The sequence below is a fragment of the Amphibalanus amphitrite genome, unplaced genomic scaffold, assembly GCF_019059575.1.
Source record: "Amphibalanus amphitrite isolate SeventyFive unplaced genomic scaffold, NRLGWU_Aamphi_draft 000000F_arrow, whole genome shotgun sequence".
Taxonomy (NCBI): Eukaryota; Metazoa; Arthropoda; class Thecostraca; order Balanomorpha; family Balanidae; genus Amphibalanus; species Amphibalanus amphitrite.
In genome coordinates, this window is record NW_024881498.1 from 2353841 (window position 1) to 2376767 (window position 22927).

General features: G+C 60.6%; 2 protein-coding genes across 4 annotated transcripts in view; both read right to left on the reverse strand.

The window, feature by feature from the left end:
* Nucleotides 1-124: 124 nt before the first annotated feature.
* On the reverse strand, nucleotides 125-14240 carry LOC122388244. Of its 3 annotated transcripts, XM_043381152.1 has the most exons (9): nucleotides 13418-14240; nucleotides 9750-9904; nucleotides 8661-8769; nucleotides 3579-3764; nucleotides 3055-3275; nucleotides 2066-2242; nucleotides 1137-1435; nucleotides 735-1040; nucleotides 125-682 (listed from the first exon to the last, which is right to left on the reverse strand). In XM_043381152.1, exons 1-7 carry the CDS (start codon nucleotides 14232-14234, stop codon nucleotides 1223-1225), a joined length of 1878 nt encoding a protein of 625 aa, XP_043237087.1. In that variant the 5' UTR covers nucleotides 14235-14240; the 3' UTR covers nucleotides 125-682; nucleotides 735-1040; nucleotides 1137-1222. The 3 variants fall into 3 exon arrangements, with proteins under 3 accessions (XP_043237087.1, XP_043236274.1, XP_043235482.1); XM_043380339.1 differs by having other exon boundaries at nucleotides 125-1040; XM_043379547.1 differs by having other exon boundaries at nucleotides 857-1435.
* A 388-nt stretch (nucleotides 14241-14628) lies between these two features.
* The window catches only part of LOC122378900 (serine/arginine repetitive matrix protein 2-like), a 66206-nt gene continuing 57907 nt past the window's right edge, over nucleotides 14629-22927 (reverse strand). Inside the window, exons 11-13 of the mRNA XM_043360579.1 lie at nucleotides 16468-16610; nucleotides 14963-15124; nucleotides 14629-14772 (exon numbers count right to left, since the gene is read on the reverse strand). Coding sequence (XP_043216514.1) covers nucleotides 14629-14772; nucleotides 14963-15124; nucleotides 16468-16610 — 449 coding nt within the window. The remainder of the gene's footprint in view (nucleotides 14773-14962; nucleotides 15125-16467; nucleotides 16611-22927) is intronic.

Below are 22927 nucleotides of genomic sequence, written 5' to 3' on the forward strand. Positions count from 1 at the left end.
ATCGACTCAAAGAAGTGATGCGACAGAATTTTAATAAGAACTAGCGCCGGGTTATTCATTTCCAAGCTATTACGTTTTGGAAAAATGTCATAAGGATTTAACATCCCACAAAACAAACAATAAAGAAACGAAACGTAGTTTATTATTCGTACAAACGTAAGAAATCATTTTCCGGTAAAATGTTTTCCGATAACGATACGATCAATCATCAGAAGCATTTCACCACAGCTGTTATGTCTAATTAGAAATCTGAATGAATTAACAACGGCCATTGTTACTGACAAACCAGTCACACACTGCAGAGCTGGACTAGATACCGCAGGCAGCTAGTGGAAGTGTCCCACGGTATGATAGCCGCGGCCGTAACTCGGTCCGGTTCAGAGCTGGCAGCCTGCGGAGGTGGCCCTGAGAATCGGTATACTCCCTGAGAGCCCACCGGCCGCTGCCGGTCCGCAGCGCAGCGGGCGGGCTCGCCCGGACGGCCGGCGTCCCCGACCTGCCTCACTGCCGCAACGGTAACCGTCCACTGGGCAATTCCAGTCACCCTCCGACCACAGCCCGCCCACTGGGCACGTCCACTGGTCACTTCCAGTCACCCTCCGACCACAGCCCGCCCACTGGGCACTTCCAGTCACCCTCCGACCACAGCCCGGCCACTGGGCACTTCCAGTCACCCTCCGACCTCAGCCCGTCCACTGGGCACGTCCACTGGTCACTTCCAGTCACCCTCCGACCACAGCCCGCCCACTGGGCACTTCCAGTCACCCTCCGATCACAGCCCGCCCACTGGGCACTTCCAGTCACTCTCCGGCCACAGCCCGCCCACTGGGCACTTCCAGTCCAGTCACTCTCCGACCACAGCCCGCCCAGTCCACTCACTCACTCACTCACTCACTCACCCACACTAAGTCACCCACTCACTCACTCATTTACCCGATCTCCATCGCACTTACTGAATCACTCACACTCACGCCGTCACCAAGTCACTGCCACACCCACTCAAACACCCACTCCCTCGCACTGTCACTCCCTGCCGCCGCCTCCCCGCGGTCCGTCCGTCCCTCAGAGGACAGCGGCGTACCACTCTCGGCCGGTGAGCCGGGCGTGAGGCGCGCTGGGCACTCAGCGGCCCCCGCCTCGCCGCGGTCCGTCCGTCCCTCAGAGGACAGCGCCGTATCGAACTCGGCTGGCCAGCCGGGCGTGAGGCGCGCCCGGCCGGCACTCAGCGTCCCGGCGGCGCGTCCCAGACGCGCACTAGGCCCGGCGCGGACGCCACGCGGCCCCGCTGGCTGGCCGCCTGCGTCATCAGTTTGTCCACCAGCGACTCGGCCGTGACGAGGAACTGCAGCGGCCCGCCGCCCGGCTGCAGCCGCAGCGGCGGCACCAGCAGCGAGCACGCCTGCTGCAGCCGCACACCGGCGTCCTCCGGCAGCAGCTGGCGGTATAACACAGCCGACCGTCGGTGGGCGGCACAACACGGCACAATACAGCCGACAGTCAGTGGGCGGCACAACACAGCCGACCGTCGGTGGGCGGCACAACACAGCCGACCGTCAGTGGGCGGCACAACACGGCACAACACAGCCGACCGTCGGTGGGCGGCACAACACGGCACAACACAGCCGACCGTCGGTGGGCGGCATTACACAGTGGACCGTCAGTGGGCGGTACAACACAGTGGACCGTCAGTGGGCGGCATTACACAGTGAACCGTCAGTGGGCGGCACAACACAGCCGACCGTCAGTGGACGGCACAAAACAGTGGACCCCGTCAGTGGGCGGCATTACACAGTGGACCCCGTCAGTGGGCGGCATTACACAGTGGACCCCGTCAGTGGGCGGCAGTACACAGTGGACCCCGTCAGTGGGCGGCACAACACAGCCGACCGTCAGTGGGCGGCACAACACGGCACAACACAGTGGACCGTCAATGGGTGGCACAGCACAACACAGCCGACCGTCAGTGGGCGGCACAACACGGCAGGACGTCAGCTAGTCGCACACCGGCCGGCGGAGGGTGTTTGGGTGATGTGAGTGCGGGGGGAGCGGACCAGCGGTGGCTCACCGGTCTGCCGAGCGGTGCCGGCGGCCCGCCCTCGGCCAACAGCAGCACCGTGAGCGGCTGCACGGGCGGCACGCCGCCAAAGTCGGCCACCACCGAGCGCACGTACTCCTCGAGTGCCACGACCATCTCCTCTTGCGAGAGCCAGCACGGCAGACGCACCTGCAGCGGGCTGAACACCTGCAGCGAGCGGCGCGGCGGCGCGTCAGCCGGCCGCCTGCCGTGCACTCGGCAGCCACATGGGTCACGGCGTGTACAGCCTCCACGTGCCCGGTGCGGCCGGCACTGCCCCGGCCCCCGGCCCTGGTCACACGCCCTCGTTAAAGGGACCATCCCGCCTTAAAAAAGAGCAAATGAAATGACATAAAAGCGATGTCCCGTGGTTCACAAAGATCAAAAATGAATATTTACCAAATTTCGCCGAAAAATATTCACTGTTTTTCGAGATATTATACTTTTTTTACTTTTTGGGACCCCCGCAGTTCCTACGACGTCATTTGGAAGCAATAATTTGGCATCCTAAAAATGCGGCAGATGTTGCGCGCAAAGCACTATATATCAACACGTTTTGGCGATGGTTTTAGTACAACATTTAAAAATCGTTAGATCTCCGCTGCCGTCGCGAATTCAAAGGGGGCATTCCAATGCATTAGCCCCTTAGAATCCGAAAACTGCAAGTTTGAAATTAATTATCTCCTAAGTAAAGCCTTTCTCCATGTTGTGAGTGTACAAACCGGTAAGTGCAGGCCAGGGACCCCAATTTGGCTATCTCAACACAAAACTAATGTAAAGGTGGGATGGCCTTTTTAAAGGTCACCAGTCCGACCGCGCTGAGCGCAGAAACGGCAAAGACGAGCTGAAAACAAAATGACGGCTTATTCTGAGGTTAGCACGGAGTCGAGACTCGAGAGTCGTATTCAGCTGGCAGTGTGCGCATATTGAGCACAGAGCCGTTTGCGCGACGCCGGCTGGGCCAGTCGGCGCCGACCCACCTTCTGGTGCGGGTAGACGCCGATGGCGATACCCAGGTTGTAGAGGTCGCGCACGTGGCTGAAGTGGCGCCGGTCGAGGCGCAGGTGCAGCGTCTGGCGCAGGCTCTCGGTGGACAGACAGACGCCCTGGTCCACGGCCAGTGTGTGCAGGCGCAGCGCCACCTCCGGGCGGCCGGCCCGCAGCGCCGCCAGCAGCGCCACGTTCACCAGACGCTCAAAGTCTGCCGCCGCGCAGCGCACTGTCACCACACGCTCGGACCGCCGCGGCCGCTCGCACGAAAAGCAGCTAACTGAGGGACTTAACAAACGAGCAACCATAAACAGACCGCAAATAGTTCAAATGTTTCTCTAGTCCTTAAAAAAAAACGGTTAGCCTTTGAAACTATGCCATCAGCCCCAACTTCTGACTTGGAGTCCCCTGCGGCCCCAGTTGTTACAGGCGTTACAGTACTATTGGGCAGTGGGGACCCGTTGAGTGCTCGGCCTGCCCGCATGCCGTGTGTCTGGGAGGGCGCGGCGCTCACCCACGAGCAGCCGGTAGTCGTCGTCGAAGAGCTGTCTGTCGCGCTCAGACCGCTCTGCCAGCCAGTCGAGTAGGCTGACGGCGGCCGGCACCAGGCCGGCGGCCGACAGCCGGCGCACCAGCTCGCTCAGCACCGGCAGCAGTGTGGACAGCTGCGAGCGGCGCGTCGTCGGGAAAAACCCGTAACCTGCCGGCAGAGTCCCGACGGCACCGTCACAGCGGCCGGGACGGACCGGCGCCGCCGCCCGGCCTGACTGCCTGTCGACCGCGACCGGCCAGCTCCTCACACCATTGACAACTGCCCGTCGCTAAGCCTGTGTCTCCGGTTACCCGTGCACTGGAAGCGGCTCAACTCAATAGGTCAAGGCCAATGCCAGCAACTAGAATGATCATAGATTTAAAGGGACCCTCCCACCTTAACATTAGATTTGAGTTGAGATAGCCAAAATGGGGTCCCTGGCTCACAATTACCGGTTTCGGCACTCACAACATCGAGAAATGCCTTAACCCTCGCCGGACCTATTGGTTTTCTACATACGCGCCGGCCGAGGGGGGGGGGGGGGCGGGTACGACCCCCCCCCCTCGCCGTTTCGCCCCTGGTGGAGCTAGCGCGTCGCGGAAAAAACGAGCGTGTGCGCCGTTACGAGACGCAGAGATTGGTACCCGATTTTAAGGTCCAAGGTCAACCGGTGACCTCTGAGGTCAGGTCAAGTGCCCCAGGGTACGGTTCAGTTTTTGGTGAATAACTTCGCAAAAAATGGCCGCAGAGCCGCGATTTGGGCAGCATCGTGTTCGCCTTGCTCAGGCGCGTCGAATGATATACTTTTTGTTCGGGTCAGGTCAACTTAGGGTGTTGACCTCAGGTCAAGGTCAGGTCAGCACCCCCAGGTCACGAAGTTGGTCGAAAGAGGTCATGTCGCATATCATTCGATTCGGCAGGTCTTCCTGAGTCCATTGGTGGCTTTCCCGACTCGCTAGCTCAATTTGATCGGGAGTTATTGACGAAAAACTAATATGACCTTGATGACGTCATAAATGACGTCACGGAAGGTCAACATTGCAAAAGTGACGCATCTAACCTTGCAAGGAGTGCATCAAATCACGATTCTGTGTGCTTGAGATAGTTGGAGATCGTTCCCGGCGCCAGAATAGCAGTTTGAATTTTTCCCCATTGACTTATAATGGTGAGGTCACGAAAATGACCTGACCTCATATGACCTTTAGGAAAAATCCCAGATATACAAGTTGTGAGACTCATAATGGATACTAGATCCTGCAAGTTTCATTTCCCTGTGACATCTCCTCTGGCAGTGAGGGCGTTGCGAAGTTGCGACATCTGAAGACCGTGCAGAGGTTCACTTATGACGTCATAGGTCAGTGACCTGACCTGACCCAAAAATGCGGTTGGTGTCAAAAGATGCGGCTTGGATCACAGGTCACGTATGCCAAGTTTCAGCTCTCTATCGCCAGCGTGTTTGGAGCTATCGCGAAAAAACCCTATGGGGGGGCGGCACCCGCCCCCCCCCCCTCGGCCGGCGAGGGTTAAATCGGAAATATTGAATTTCAAAATTGCAGCATTTTGATTCAGAGGGGCTAATGCATAGGAATACCCCTCTGAATGTGTGACGTCATCGCAGATATCTAACGATTTTTAAATGTTTGACTAAAACGTTTTGTAGCACGCGGTGGTACATGCTGCTTTGCGCGCAATAAATGCCGCACTTTTAAAAAAAGTCGCTAGGAACAGCGGAGATCCCCCCAAAAAAAAACAAAAGTAAAAGTCTAATATCTTAAAAACCGGTGAATATTTTTCGATGAAATTTGGTAGATATTGGTTTTCGCTCTTTCTGAACCGAGCGACATCACTTTCATGCCAATTCATTGACTTTTTTGGAGTTGGGAGGGTCCCTTTAACCAGCACCAAATGGATCGAAATCAACGGGGAAAGAAGACAGACAACATAGCAGCAAGACGATCGCAACATAGCAGCAAGACGATCGTAGTAAATCAAACGTGGATATCTCTAACACGTGGTCCCTTCAAAAACAACAGATATAAGTTAAAGGCCAGATAGGATTAATGTGGTTACCCCCCCCCCCCCCACACACACACACTTAACTGTAAATAAGCGCGCTCAACATGAAAAGAAAACATCAACATGAAAAGAAAGGAATGATGTAAGCGGGAAAGAAGTGTCAAGTGAGCTATCCCATCTCAAGTATGTTTGTTGCAATATTAAATCGTAATCGTACGAAAGCCTGTCAGCGCGCATGCATTGTTAGTTCGCTGGCTCACAAATCTGGCATGCACGGTGTCCTGCATACTACCTCTCACCGACCCCCACATACCGTCCCTCTCACCGCTCCCCACATACCGTCCCTCTCACCGACCCCCACATACCGCCCCTCTTACCCACCCCACATACCGCCCCTCTCACCGACCCCCACCTACCGCCCCTCTTCACCGACCCCCACATACCGTCCCTCTCACCGACCCCCACATACCGTCCCTCTCACCGACCCCCACATACCGTCCCTCTCACCGACCCCCACATACCGTACCTCTCACCGACCCCCACAATATACCGCCCCTCTCACCGACCCCCACATACCGCCCCTCTCACCGACCCCCACAATATACCGCCCCTCTCACCGACCCCCACATGCCGTCCCTCTCACCGATCCCCACATACCGCCCCTCTCACCGACCCCCACATACCGCCCCTCTCACCGACCCCCACATACCGTCCCTCTCACCGACCCCCACCTACCGTCCCTCTCACCGACCCCCACATACCGTCCCTCTCCCCGACCCCCACATACCGCCCCTCTCACCGACCCCCACATTCCGTCCCTCTCACCGACCCCCACATACCGTCCCTCTCACCGACCCCCACATACCGTACCTCTCACCGACCCCCACAATATACCGCCCCTCTCACCGACCCCCACATACCGCCCCTCTCACCGACCCCCACATACCGTACCTCTCACCGACCCCCACAATATACCGCCCCTCTCACCGACCGCCACATGCCGTCCCTCTCACCGACCCCCACATACCGTCCCTCTCACCGACCCCCACATACCGTACCTCTCACCGACCCCCACAATATACCGCCCCTCTCACCGACCCCCACATACCGCCCCTCTCACCGACCCCCACATACCGCCCCTCTCACCGACCCCCACATACCGTACCTCTCACCGACCCCCACAATATACCGCCCCTCTCACCGACCCCCACATGCCGTCCCTCTCACCGATCCCCACATACCGCCCCTCTCACCGACCCCCACATACCGCCCCTCTTACCGACCCCCACATACCGTCCCTCTCACCGACCCCCACATACCGTCCCTCTCACCGACCCCCACATACCGTCCCTCTCCCCGACCCCCACATACCGCCCCTCTCACCGACCCCCACATTCCGTCCCTCTCACCGACCCCCACATACCGTCCCTCTCACCGACCCCCACATACCGCCCCTCTCACCGACCCCCACATACCGTCCCCCTCACTGACCCCCACCTATCGTCCCTCTCACCGACCCCCACATACCGTCCCTCTCACCGACCCCCACATACCGCCCCTCTCACCGATCCCCACATTCCGTCCCTCTCACCGACCCCCACATATCGTCCCTCTCACCGACCCCCACAATATACCGCCCCTCTCACCGACCCCCACATACCGTCCCTCTCACCGACCCCCACATACCGCCCCTCTCACCGATCCCCACATTCCGTCCCTCTCACCGACCCCCACATACCGTCCCTCTCACCGACCCCCCACAATATACCGCCCCTCTCACCGACCCCCACATACCGTATGTCCCTCTCACCGAACCCCACATATCGTATGTCCCTCTCACCGACCCCCACATACCGTATGCCCCTCTCACCGACCCCCACATACCGCCCCTCTCACCGACCCCACATACCGTCCCTCTCACCGACCCCCACATTCCGTCCCTCTCACCGACCCCCACATACCGTCCCTCTCACCGACCCCCACATACCGCCCCTCTCACCGATCCCCACATTCCGTCCCTCTCACCGACCCCCACATACCGTCCCTCTCACCGACCCCCACAATATTCCGCCCCTCTCACCGACCCCCACATACCGTATGTCCCTCTCACCGACCCCCACATACCGTATGTCCCTCTCACCGACCCCCACATACCGTCCCTCTCACCGACCCCCACATACCATATGTCCTTCTCACCGACCCCCACGTACCGTATGCCCCTCTCACCGACCCCCACATACCGTCCCTCTCACCGACCCCCACATACCGCCCCTCTCACCGATCCCCACATTCCGTCCCTCTCACCGACCCCCACATACCGTCCCTCTCACCGACCCCCACAATATACCGCCCCTCTCACCGACCCCCACATACCGTCCCTCTCACCGACCCCCACATACCGCCCCTCTCACCGATCCCCACATTCCGTCCCTCTCACCGACCCCCACATACCGTCCCTCTCACCGAACCCCACAATATACCGCCCCTCTCACCGACCCCCACATACCGTATGTACCTCTCACCGAACCCCACATATCGTATGTCCCTCTCACCGACCCCCACATACCGTATGCCCCTCTCACCGACCCCCACATACCGCCCCTCTCACCGACCCCCACATACCGTCCCTCTCACCGACCCCCACATTCCGTCCCTCTCACCGACCCCCACATACCGTCCCTCTCACCGACCCCCACATACCGCCCCTCTCACCGATCCCCACATTCCGTCCCTCTCACCGACCCCCACATACCGTCCCTCTCACCGACCCCCACAATATACCGCCCCTCTCACCGACCCCCACATACCGTATGTCCCTCTCACGGACCCCCACATACCGTATGTCCCTCTCACCGACCCCCACATACCGTCCCTCTCACCGACCCCCACATACCGTATGTCCTTCTCACCGACCCCCACATACCGTATGTCCCTCTCACCGACCCTCACATACCACCCCTCTCACCGACCCCCACATACCACCCCTCTCACCGACCCCCACATACCGTATGTCCCTCTCACCGATTCCCACCCTCCGTTGCCGCTGACCTTTGGCGAAGTGGAATGCGTCGCTGACGTTTCCCGAGTGCAGCAGCGCCTCCAGTACAGTGAGACACACCCGGAACGCCGTGCAGTGTCGCGGCACGGGCCCGGCCGGCTGGCGGACACGCAGTGGGACACACCACACGGGCACGCCGTCAACAGTGGGACAGCAGTGGGACAGCAGTGGGACAGCAGTGGGACACACCACACGGGCACGCCGTCAGCAGTGGGACAGCAGTGGGACAGCAGTGGAACAGCAGTGGGACGGCAGTGGGACACACCACACGGGCACGCCGTCAACAGTGGGACAGCAGTGGGACAGCAGTGGGACAGCAGTGGGACACACTACACGGGCACGCTGTCAGCAGTGGGACACGCAGTACACACACCACACGGGCACGCCGTCAGCAGTGGGACAGCAGTGGGACGGGGCGCGGCCGTGGGACAGTGGGACAGCAGTGGGACAGCAGTGGGACACACCACACGGGCACGCCGTCAGCAGTGGGAAAGCAGTGGGACGGGGCGCGGCCGTGGGACAGTGGGACAGCAGTGGGACACACCACACGGGCACGCCGACAGCAGTGGGACAGCAGTGGGACAGCAGTGGGACACACCACACGGGCACGCAGTCAGCAGTGGGACGGGGCGCGGCCGTGGGACAGTGGGACAGCAGTGGGACGGCAGTGGGACAGCAGTGGGACACACCACACGGGCACGCCGTCAGCAGTGGGACAGCAGTGGGACACTGCAGTGTGACACTGTCAGGTGGGACAGGGTCGGCCGCTCCAGCCCCCTCCCCTACCCCCATTCGAAGTGTTCAGACCTTTCAGGTCATCGTCTAAAGTCAGGCCACTTTTGGTAATGAGGCGACAACAAACGCAACTAATGGCCTCCTTCAAACAAACTCTCCACTGACGGGCGAATTGTAAGAAAATACATGTTCGCGCAATTACTCTCCACCCTGTAGGCAGATCACGGACAATAGAAGGCCTTCGTACGCTTTGACAGCATCACATGACAAAATGTCTGCTAACCAGGGGGCTCAGCGGCCCTGCTGCCGGTCAGGGTCGGCCGGCGCGCGGCGGCGGCGCTCACCTCGACCGCCTGCAGCAGGTTGATGCGACAGGAGAGCAGCGCGGTGGCCGCCAGGTGGGCGTCTGTCCAGGCGGCGGCGGCGCGCGCGCGCACCAGCAGCGTGGCGCCCACACTGTGCACCACGTGCCGCTCCGGCAGCGAGAGGCGGCCGCCGGCTGGCGGGGCAGCGGGCCGTCAGATGGCGGGAGGCCCTCACAGAGACGGTCACACAGACACAGAGCAACAGAGACGGTCACAGAGACACAGAGCAACAGAGACAGTCACAGAGACGGTCACACAGACACAGAGCAACAGAGACAGTCACAGAGACGGTCACACAGACACATAGACGGTCACACAGACACAGAGCAACAGAGACAGTCACAGAGACAGTCACACAGACACAGAGCAACAGAGACAGTCACAGAGACGGTCACACAGACACAGAGCAACAGAGACAGTCACAGAGACGGTCACACAGACACAGAGCAACAGAGACGGTCACAGAGACACAGAGCAACAGAGACAGTCACAGAGACAGTCACACAGACACAGAGCAACAGAGACAGTCACAGAGACGGTCACATAGACACAGAGCAACAGAGACAGTCACAGAGACGGTCACACAGACACAGAGCAACAGAGACAGTCACAGAGACGGTCACACAGACACAGAGCAACAGAGACAGTCACAGAGACGGTCACACAGACACAGAGCAAGAGAGACGGTCACACAGACACAGAGCAACAGAGACAGTCACAGAGACGGTCACACAGACACAGAGACGGTCACACAGACACAGAGCAACAGAGACAGTCACAGAGACACAGAGCAACAGAGACAGTCACAGAGACGGTCACACAGACACAGAGCAACAGAGACAGTCACAGAGACGGTCACACAGACACAGAGCAACAGAGACAGTCACAGAGACGGTCACACAGACACAGAGCAACAGAGACGATCACAGAGACACAGAGCAACAGAGACAGTCACAGAGACAGTCACACAGACACAGAGCAACAGAGACAGTCACAGAGACGGTCACACAGACACAGAGCAACAGAGACAGTCACAGAGACGGTCACACAGACACAGAGCAAGAGAGACGGTCACAGAGACGGTCACACAGACACAGAGCAAGAGAGACGGTCACAGAGACGGTCACACAGACACAGAGCAACAGAGACGGTCACAGAGACACAGAGCAACAGAGACAGTCACAGAGACAGTCACACAGACACAGAGCAACAGAGACAGTCACAGAGACGGTCACACAGACACAGAGCAACAGAGACAGTCACAGAGACGGTCACAGAGACACAGAGCAACAGAGACGGCCACAGAGACACAGAGCAACAGAGACAGTCACAGAGACAGTCACACAGACACAGAGCAACAGAGACAGTCACAGAGACGGTCACACAGACACAGAGCAACAGAGACAGTCACAGAGACGGTCACACAGACACAGAGCAACAGAGACAGTCACAGAGACGGTCACACAGACACAGAGCAACAGAGACGGTCACAGAGACACAGAGCAACAGAGACAGTCACAGAGACAGTCACACAGACACAGAGCAACAGAGACAGTCACAGAGACGGTCACACAGACACAGAGCAACAGAGACAGTCACAGAGACAGCCGCACAGACACAGAGCAACAGAAACGGACACAGAGACGGTCACACAGACACAGAGCAGCAGAGACAGTCACAGAGACGGTCACACAGACAGAGCAACAGAGACAGTCACAGAGACGGTCACACAGACACAGAGCAACAGAGACAGCCGCACAGACACAGAGCAACAGAGACAGTCACAGAGACACAGAGCAACAGACAGTCACAGAGACAGCCGCACAGACACAGAGCAACAGAGACAGTCACACAGACACAGAGCAACAGAGACAGTCACAGACACAGAGCAACAGAGACGGTCATAGACTCACAGAGACAGCCGCACAGACACAGAGCAACAGAGACGGTCATAGACTCACAGAGACAGCCGCACAGACACAGAGCAACAGAGGCAGTCACAGAGACGGTCACACAGACACAGAGCAACAGAGACAGTCACAGAGACGGTCACACAGACACAGAGCAACAGAGGCGGTCACAGAGACGGTCACACAGACACAGAGCAACAGAGACACACACGATCACACAGACACAGAGCAACAGAGACGGTCACAGAGACAGTCACAGAGCAACAGAGACAGTCACAGAGACATCCGCAGACACAGAGCAACAGAGACGGTCACAAAGACGGCCACACAGACACAAAGCAATAGACACAGTCACAGAGACGGTCACACAGACACAGCGCAACAGAGACAGTCACAGACTCACAGAGACAGCCGCACAGACACAGAGCAACAGAGACAGTCACAGAGACGGTCACACAGACACAGAGCAACAGAGACAGTCACAGAGACGGTCACACAGACACAGAGCGACAGAGACGGTCACAGAGACGGTCACACAGACACAGAGCAACAGAGACAGTCACAGAGACGGTCACACAGACACAGAGCAACAGAGACGGTCACAGAGACAGTCACAGAGCAACAGAGACAGTCACAGAGACATCCGCAGACACAGAGCAACAGAGACGGTCACACAGACACAGAGCAACATAGACGGTCACACAGACACAGAGCAACAGAGACGGTCACACAGACACAGAGCTACAGAGACAGTCATAGAGACGGTCACACAGACACAGAGCAACAGAGACAGTCACAGAGACGGTCACACAGACACAGCGCAACAGAGACAGTCACAGAGACGGTCACACAGACACAGAGCAACAGAGACAGTCACAGAGACAGCCGCACAAACACAGAGCAACAGAGACAGGACAGTCACAGAGACAGCCACACAGACACAGCGCAACAGAGACAGTCACAGAGACGGCCACAAAGACGCAGAGCAACAGAGACAGTCACAGAGACACAGAGCAACAGAGACAGTCACAGAGACAGCCACACAGACACAGAGCAACAGAGACAGTCACAGAGACAGCCGCACAGACACAGAACAACAGAGACGGTCACAGAGACAGTCACAGAGACAGCCACACAGACACACGAGGACAGTACCAGGTGACAGCCATCAGTATCATGATGGCTGTCACCTGTTACGGTCCCTGTTATTGTTCACTGTCACCTGTTACTGAGATGGGGGCACAGTCGTGGTTGGGCAGTGTGTGAAGATGAAATATTACGGGTAAAATTTGAACAAGAAAAATCCCCTTTGACACAAATCAGCAGCATATGATACCTCGGCGAACCGTTTATGGTTGAAGCAGAGTGCTGCCGCATCTGAGGACCACCCACCAGTGTGTTCAGTGTCCACTGCTGCGCCAAGAGCCGACAGTGTACCCCCCCCCCCCCCCCCGTCCCACGGCGTGTCCACCCGTGTGCCCGGTGGAGTGTCTGTCCACCCGGCTGTCCAGTCATGGAGTGTCTGTCCACCCGGCTGTCCAGTGGAGTGTCTGTCACCTGGCTGTCCAGTGGAGTGTCTGTCCACCCGGCTGTCCAGTGGAGTGTCTGTCCACCCGGCTGTCCAGTGGAGTGTCTGTCCACCCGGCTGTCCAGTGGAGTGTCTGTCCACCCGGCTGTCCAGTGGAGTGTCTGTCCACCCGGCTGTCCAGTGGAGTCTGTCTGTACGGTGGCGCTCACCCAGCATTTGCGAGCAGACTCGTTGGAACAGTTCGGCAGACCGGCCAGGGCCGTCCACCAGTTCAGTCTTGAGCGCCTTCAGCGCAGCCGGCGGCCCGACCGCGACGGCTCTCCGCAGACGGGCCACCAGCGGCGCCACCTCCGCCTCCGCCTCCGCCTCCGCGCGGTCGCGCCGCGGCCCCGCTGCCGCCGGCTGCGTCCACTGCTCTGCAGCGTCAGCCGGCGGGCGGCGGTCCACTGCAGCTGGTGTGGCCGTGTCGGCCGGCCCCGGGTCGGTCTGCGGCCCGGCGCCCCCGGCCAGCTGCTCCAGCCGGCGGCGGACGCGCTGCAGCTGCAGCTGGTCGGGCGCCACCGGCGGCCCGCTCGGCGCCGCATCGACGGCGCCCGGCGGCGGCTCAAAGTCGAACGTCAGCTGCAGCGGCACCGAGTCTGGCCGACGCGGCTCCGGCGCCTCCGGCAGCAGCGACAGCGCCGGCTCCGAGCGCGTCGTGGCCCGCTCGTGGCGGTCGGAGTCGCCCGCTGGCGAGCGGCCGGCCTCCTCGGCGCACTCCAGGCTCTCTGCCGGCACCTGCGGCGACTCCTTGACCGAGCACACCTCTGACTTGATGTGCAGCGGCGAGAGGCCGGGCGACGGCGCCGAGCGCGGCTCCGGCGAGCGCGGTGTGTCCGACGGCCGGCCGGCCGGCGACTGGGCCGGCTCAGAGTCGGTGGCCGTCGCCTTCTCCTCCGACTCGGCCGGCGAAAACTGCGGCGACGGCGGCGCGGCGAGCGCCAGCGGCGACGGCCTCGGGATGGCCACCATCGAGCCCTCAGGCATGGGTCGGCCGGCCGGCAGCGGCAGCGGCGGCGGCGGCGGCCGCCGGTCCGGCCCGGGCGGCGCGTCCAGCACCGCCCGCAGCGCCGCCGCGATGGCGTCTGCCAGCCGACCCAGGCCCCGCCAGCGCAGCCGCGACAGGTACTTGGCCCTGACGGACGGACGGACGGCAGCGTTCAGAGTCGGCGTCAGCCACAGCACGTAACAGCTTCCCCGGCGAACGCACCGGAAGATTACGGATCAACGTCAGAATTCAAACAAACAGCACGACACGACAGGAGCACGCTCTGCTGTAGCCGCGTAACAACACAGCCATCTCTCCTCTCGCCCAGTGACAGGCCACACATCATCCCGCCGTCCAGTTGAGCGGCGCAGCGACGGCCACAGAGAGGCCCCATTACCTGGCGACTGGCCGGACGTCGGTGAGCAGGCGCACGTGGCGCACCAGCAGCCAGCCGCTCTTGCCGAGCAGGTGGTCGGAGTCGGCCTGCGCGATCCGCAGCGCCCGCTCCACCAGCGCCGGCGGCGGCATCACTCCCACCTGGCGGCAACCGGCCGCAGGCGCGTGTTACAGGCGACAGGCTGCACGCAGGTCGAGCGCAGCCACTAAATGAGCCACACAGGCAATGATGGATAACAAAACATGAAAAACAAAAGACAGATGGCTAATTAACAAAATACTCGTAAATAGGCACGTGCGCTGAATAAGTGTTATTGGGGCAGGTACTCACATCCATCATTCTTCCCAGAGTCATCCAGGTGGGGTGGGCGGCGTGCGAGTGAACGCAGAGCTGCAGCAGCTGGCGCCAGGTGGCGGGTGGCAGCTCCACCCTGCCGGCCACCAGAGCCGACAGCAGGTCCGACAGCGGCGCCGACAGCCAGGCCGCCGGCGCCTGGCGCAGTCAGACCCAACACCGTCACAGCCAGACAGACCCGCCGTACGAACACCGTCACAGCGACAGACCCGCCGTACGGACACCGTCACAGCGGCAGAGCCGCCGTACGGACACCGTCACAGCGACAGACCCGCCGTACGGACACCGTCACAGCCAGACAGAGCCGCCGTATGGACACAGTCACAGCGGCAGACCCGCCGTACGGACACCTTCACAGCGGCAGACCCGCCGTACGGACACCGTCACAGCGACAGACCCGCCGTACGGACACCGTCACAGCGACAGACCCGCCGTACGGACACCGTCACAGAAAGTCAGACCCGCCGTACGGACACCGTCACAGCGACAGACCCACCGTACGGACACCGTCACAGCGACAGACCCGCCGTACGGACACCGTCACAGCGACAGACCCGCCGTACGGACACCGTCGCAGCGACAGAGCCGCCGTACGGACACCGTCACAGTGACAGACCCGCCGTACGGACACCGTCACAGACGGACAGACCCGCCGTACGGACACCATCACAGCGACAGAGCCGCCGTACGGACACCGTCACAGCGACAGACCCGCCGTACGGACACCGTCACAGTGACAGACCCGCCGTACGGACACCGTCACAGCCAGACAGACCCGCCGTACGGACACCGTCACAGCCAGACAGACCCGCCGTACGGACACCGTCACAGCGACAGACCCGCCGTACGGACACCGTCACAGCGAGAGCCGCCGTAATGACACCGTCACAGCGACAGAGCCGCCGCACGGACACCGTCACAGCGACAGACCCGCCGTACGGACACCGTCACAGCCAGACAGACCCGCCGTACGGACACCGTCACAGCGACAGACCTGCCGTACGGACAGTTCCCACCCAGACATGGTGCAGTGAGCGGCGCGCAGACTCGGCGGGCTTAGTTGGGTGCATAACTGCCGATCTCAGAAATTCGTTAATTACAAGCAGTATCGCCAGTGAGGCATTTTACAGTCACATGCATAAACGTATCATTTATTTTTCCAGAAGAACACAAATTGTAACGTTGTTATAAACACACAACGCGAAGGACACCATCAATCAAATTCAGTCAGCACATTTGGTATCGCATAAGATTTCGCTCCATGGGACCTCGGAGCCGATCGGTTTGGGGCCAGCTTTTTTACCTTCGACAAGTAACTGACCACTTATTTTGAAACAGCAGATGAACGAGCATGAAATCGACAATGTCAAAGCCTGCGGTGCCCACCTATGTTAACACGCGAGCTACCCACAGAGAGCGGGGGCCGGAGCTGAGCGCCCCGCGGGTGGCCGACCGCCCCCGGTTGGCGACCCGCTGCTCACCTGAGCCTTGATGATGTTGTGGAACAGCTCTGAACTGCGTATGCCGACCGAGCGCAGGTCGGCGATCATCTGCAGAGCAGCGGCCGGCTCGCCGGCCAGCACACACGCCTGCACCACCACGTCGTACAGCGAGGCCAGGCACCCTGTGTACATACAGGACACGGTCAGACAGCTGCACCACCACGCCGTACATACGGCGAGGCCAGGCACCCTGTGTACATACAGGACACGGTCAGACAGCTGCACCACCACGTCGTACATACGGCGAGGCCAGGCACCCTGTGTACATACAGGACACGGTCAGACAGCTGCACCACCACGCCGTACATACGGCGAGGCCAGGCACCCTGTGTACATACAGGACACGGTCAGACAGCTGCACCACCGCGTCGTACAGCGAGGCCAAGCACCCTGTGTACATACAGGACACGGTCAGACAGCTGCACCACCACGTCGTACAGCGAGGCCAGGCACCCTGTGTACATACAGGACACGGTCAGACAGCTGCACCACCGCGTCGTACAGCGAGGCCAGGCACCCTGTGTACATACAGGACACGGTCAGACAGCTGCACCACCACGTCGTACAGCGAGGCCAGGCACCCTGTGTACATACAGGACACGGTCAGACAGCTGCACCACCGCGTCGTACAGCGAGGCCAGGCACCCTGTGTACATACAGGACACGGTCAGACAGCTGCACCGCCGCGCCGTACAGCGAGGCCAGGCACCCTGTGTACATACAGGACACGGTCAGACAGCTGCACCACCACGTCGTACAGCGAGGCCAGGCACCCTGTGTACATACAGGACACGGTCAGACAGCTGCACCGCCGCGTCGTACAGCGAGGCCAGGCACCCTGTGTACATACAGGACACGGTCAGACAGCTGCACCACCACGCCGTACATACGGCGAGGCCAGGCACCCTGTGTACATACAGGACACGGTCAGACAGCTGCACCACCGCGCCGTACAGCGAGGCCAGGCACCCTGTGTACATACAGGACACGGTCAGACAGCTGCACCACCACGTCGTACAGCGAGGCCAGGCACCCTGTGTACATACAGGACACGGTCAGACAGCTGCACCACCGCGCCGTACATACGGCGAGGCCAGGCACCCTGTGTACATACAGGACACGGTCAGACAGCTGCACCACCGCACCGTACAGCGAGGCCAGGCACCCTGTGTACATACAGGACACGGTCAGACAGCTGCACCACCACGTCGTACAGCGAGGCCAGGCACCCTGTGTACATACAGGACACGGTCAGACAGCTGCACCACCACGTCGTACAGCGAGGCCAGGCACCCTGTGTACATACAGGACACGGTCAGACAGCTGCACCACCACGCCGTACATACGGCGAGGCCAGGCACCCTGTGTACATACAGGACACGGTCAGACAGCTGCACCACCGCGCCGTACAGCGAGGCCAGGCACCCTGTGTACATACAGGACACGGTCAGACAGCTGCACCACCACGTCGTACAGCGAGGCCAGGCACCCTGTGTACATACAGGACACGGTCAGACAGCTGCACCACCACGCCGTACAGCGAGGCCAGGCACCCTGTGTACATACAGGACACGGTCAGACAGCTGCACCACCACGTCGTACAGCGAGGCCAGGCACCCTGTGTACATACAGGACACGGTCAGACAGCTGCACCACCACGTCGTACAGCGAGGCCAGGCACCCTGTGTACATACAGGACACGGTCAGACAGCTGCACCACCGCGTCGTACAGCGAGGCCAGGCACCCTGTGTACATACAGGACACGGTCAGACAGCTGCACCACCACGTCGTACAGCGAGGCCAGGCACCCTGTGTACATACAGGACACGGTCAGACAGCTGCACCACCATGTCGTACAGCGAGGCCAGGCACCCTGTGTACATACAGGACACGGTCAGACAGCTGCACCACCGCGTCGTACAGCGAGGCCAGGCACCCTGTGTACATACAGGACACGGTCAGACAGCTGCACCACCACGTCGTACAGCGAGGCCAGGCACCCTGTGTACATACAGGACACGGTCAGACAGCTGCACCACCGCGTCGTACAGCGAGGCCAGGCACCCTGTGTACATACAGGACACGGTCAGACAGCTGCACCACCACGTCGTACAGCGAGGCCAGGCACCCTGTGTACATACAGGACACGGTCAGACAGCTGCACCACCACGTCGTACAGCGAGGCCAGGCACCCTGTGCACATACAGGACACGGTCAGACAGCTGCACCACCACGTCGTACAGCGAGGCCAGGCACCCTGTGTACATACAGGACACGGTCAGACAGCTGCACCACCACGTCGTACAGCGAGGCCAGGCACCCTGTGTACATACAGGACACGGTCAGACAGCTGCACCACCACGTCGTACAGCGAGGCCAGGCACCCTGTGTACATACAGCGACACGGTCAGACAGCTGCACCACCACGTCGTACAGCGAGGCCAGGCACCCTGTGTGCATACAGGACACGGTCAGACAGCTGCACCACCACGTCGTACAGCGAGGCCAGGCACCCTGTGTACATACAGGACACGGTCAGACAGCTGCACCACCGCGCCGTACAGCGAGGCCAGGCACCCTGTGTACATACAGGACACGGTCAGACAGCTGCACCACCGCGCCGTACAGCGAGGCCAGGCACCCTGTGTACATACAGGACACGGTCAGACAGCTGCACCACCACGTCGTACAGCGAGGCCAGGCACCCTGTGTACATACAGGACACGGTCAGACAGCTGCACCACCACGTCGTACAGCGAGGCCAGGCACCCTGTGTACATACAGGACACGGTCAGACAGCTGCACCACCACGCCGTACATACGGCGAGGCCAGGCACCCTGTGTACATACAGGACACGGTCAGACAGCTGCACCACCGCACCGTACATACAGCGAGGCCAGGCACCCTGTGTACATACAGGACACGGTCAGACAGCTGCACCACCACGCCGTACATACGGCGAGGCCAGGCACCCTGTGTACATACAGGACACGGTCAGACAGCTGCACCACCACGTCGTACAGCGAGGCCAGGCACCCTGTGTACATACAGGACACGGTCAGACAGCTGCACCACCACGCCGTACAGCGAGGCCAGGCACCCTGTGTACATACAGGACACGGTCAGACAGCTGCACCACCACGTCGTACAGCGAGGCCAGGCACCCTGTGTACATACAGGACACGGTCAGACAGCTGCACCACCACGTCGTACAGCGAGGCCAGGCACCCTGTGTACATACAGGACACGGTCAGACAGCTGCACCACCACGCCGTACAGCGAGGCCAGGCACCCTGTGTACATACAGGACACGGTCAGACAGCTGCACCACCACGTCGTACAGCGAGGCCAGGCACCCTGTGTACATACAGGAAACGGTCAGACAGCTGCACCACCACGTCGTACAGCGAGGCCAGGCACCCTGTGTACATACAGGACACGGTCAGACAGCTGCACCGCCGCGCCGTACAGCGAGGCCAGGCACCCTGTGTACATACAGGACACGGTCAGACAGCTGCACCGCCACGTCGTACATATGGCGAGGCCAGGCACCCTGTGTACATACAGGACACGGTCAGACAGCTGCACCACCGCACCGTACAGCGAGGCCAGGCACCCTGTGTACATACAGGACACGGTCAGACAGCTGCACCACCACGTCGTACAGCGAGGCCAGGCACCCTGTGTGCATACAGGACACGGTCAGACAGCTGCACCACCGCGCCGTACAGCGAGGCCAGGCACCCTGTGCACATACAGGACACGGTCAGACAGCTGCACCACCACGCCGTACAGCGAGGCCAGGCACCCTGTGTACATACAGGAAACGGTCAGACAGCTGCACCACCGCGTCATACAGCGAGGCCAGGCACCCTGTGTACATACAGGACACGGTCAGACAGCTGCACCACCGCGTCGTACAGCGAGGCCAGGCACCCTGTGTACATACAGGACACGGTCAGACAGCTGCACCACCACGTCGTACAGCGAGGCCAGGCACCCTGTGTGCATACAGGACACGGTCAGACAGCTGCACCACCGCGTCGTACATATGGCGAGGCCAGGCACCCTGTGTACATACAGGACACGGTCAGACAGCTGCACCACCGCACCGTACAGCGAGGCCAGGCACCCTGTGTACATACAGGACACGGTCAGACAGCTGCACCACCACGTCGTACAGCGAGGCCAGGCACCCTGTGTACATACAGGACACGGTCAGACAGCTGCACCACCACGTCGTACAGCGAGGCCAGGCACCCTGTGTACATACAGGACACGGTCAGACAGCTGCACCACTACGTCGTACAGCGAGGCCAGGCACCCTGTGTACATACAGGACACGGTCAGACAGCTGCACCACCGCGTCGTACAGCGAGGCCAGGCACCCTGTGTACATACAGGACACGGTCAGACAGCTGCACCACCGCGCCGTACAGCGAGGCCAGGCACCCTGTGTACATACAGGACACGGTCAGACAGCTGCACCACCACGTCGTACAGCGAGGCCAGGCACCCTGTGTACATACAGGACACGGTCAGACAGCTGCACCACCACGTCGTACAGCGAGGCCAGGCACCCTGTGTACATACAGGACACGGTCAGACAGCTGCACCACCACGTCGTACAGCGAGGCCAGGCACCCTGTGTGCATACAGGACACGGTCAGACAGCTGCACCACCGCGTCGTACAGCGAGGCCAGGCACCCTGTGTACATACAGGACACGGTCAGACAGCTGCACCACCACGTCGTACAGCGAGGCCAGGCACCCTGTGTACATACAGGACACGGTCAGACAGCTGCACCACCGCGCCGTACATACGGCGAGGCCAGGCACCCTGTGTACATACAGGACACGGTCAGACAGCTGCACCACCACGTCGTACAGCGAGGCCAGGCACCCTGTGTACATACAGGACACGGTCAGACAGCTGCACCACCACGTCGTACAGCGAGGCCAGGCACCCTGTGTACATACAGGACACGGTCAGACAGCTGCACCACCACGTCGTACAGCGAGGCCAGGCACCCTGTGTACATACAGGACACGGTCAGACAGCTGCACCACCACGTCGTACAGCGAGGCCAGGCACCCTGTGTGCATACAGGACACGGTCAGACAGCTGCACCACCGCGTCGTACAGCGAGGCCAGGCACCCTGTGTACATACAGGACACGGTCAGACAGCTGCACCACCACGTCGTACAGCGAGGCCAGGCACCCTGTGTGCATACAGGACACGGTCAGACAGCTGCACCGCCGCGCCGTACAGCGAGGCCAGGCACCCTGTGTACATACAGGACACGGTCAGACAGCTGCACCACCACGCCGTACAGCGAGGCCAGGCACCCTGTGTACATACAGGACACGGTCAGACAGCTGCACCACCGCGTCGTACAGCGAGGCCAGGCACCCTGTGTACATACAGGACACGGTCAGACAGCTGCACCGCCGCGCCGTACATACGGCGAGGCCAGGCACCCTGTGTGCATACAGGACACGGTCAGACAGCTGCACCACCGCGCCGTACAGCGAGGCCAGGCACCCTGTGTACATACAGGACACGGTCAGACAGCTGCACCACCGCGTCGTACAGCGAGGCCAGGCACCCTGTGTACATACAGGACACGGTCAGACAGCTGCACCGCCGCGCCGTACATACGGCGAGGCCAGGCACCCTGTGTGCATACAGGACACGGTCAGACAGCTGCACCACCGCGCCGTACAGCGAGGCCAGGCACCCTGTGTACATACAGGACACGGTCAGACAGCTGCACCACCGCGCCGTACAGCGAGGCCAGGCACCCTGTGTACATACAGGACACGGTCAGACAGCTGCACCACCACGTCGTACAGCGAGGCCAGGCACCCTGTGTGCATACAGGACACGGTCAGACAGCTGCACCACCGCGCCGTACAGCGAGGCCAGGCACCCTGTGTACATACAGGACACGGTCAGACAGCTGCACCACCACGTCGTACAGCGAGGCCAGGCACCCTGTGTACATACAGGACACGGTCAGACAGCTGCACCACTGCAACGTACAGCGAGGCCAGGCACCCTGTGTACATACAGGACACGGTCAGACAGCTGCACCACCACGTCGTACAGCGAGGCCAGGCACCCTGTGCACATACAGGACACGGTCAGACAGCTGCACCACCGCACCGTACAGCGAGGCCAGGCACCCTGTGTGCATACAGGACACGGTCAGACAGCTGCACCGCCGCGCCGTACAGCGAGGCCAGGCACCCTGTGTACATACAGGACACGGTCAGACAGCTGCACCACCACGTCGTACAGCGAGGCCAGGCACCCTGTGTACATACAGGACACGGTCAGACAGCTGCACCACCACGTCGTACATATGGCGAGGCCAGGCACCCTGTGTACATACAGGACACGGTCAGACAGCTGCACCACCACGTCGTAC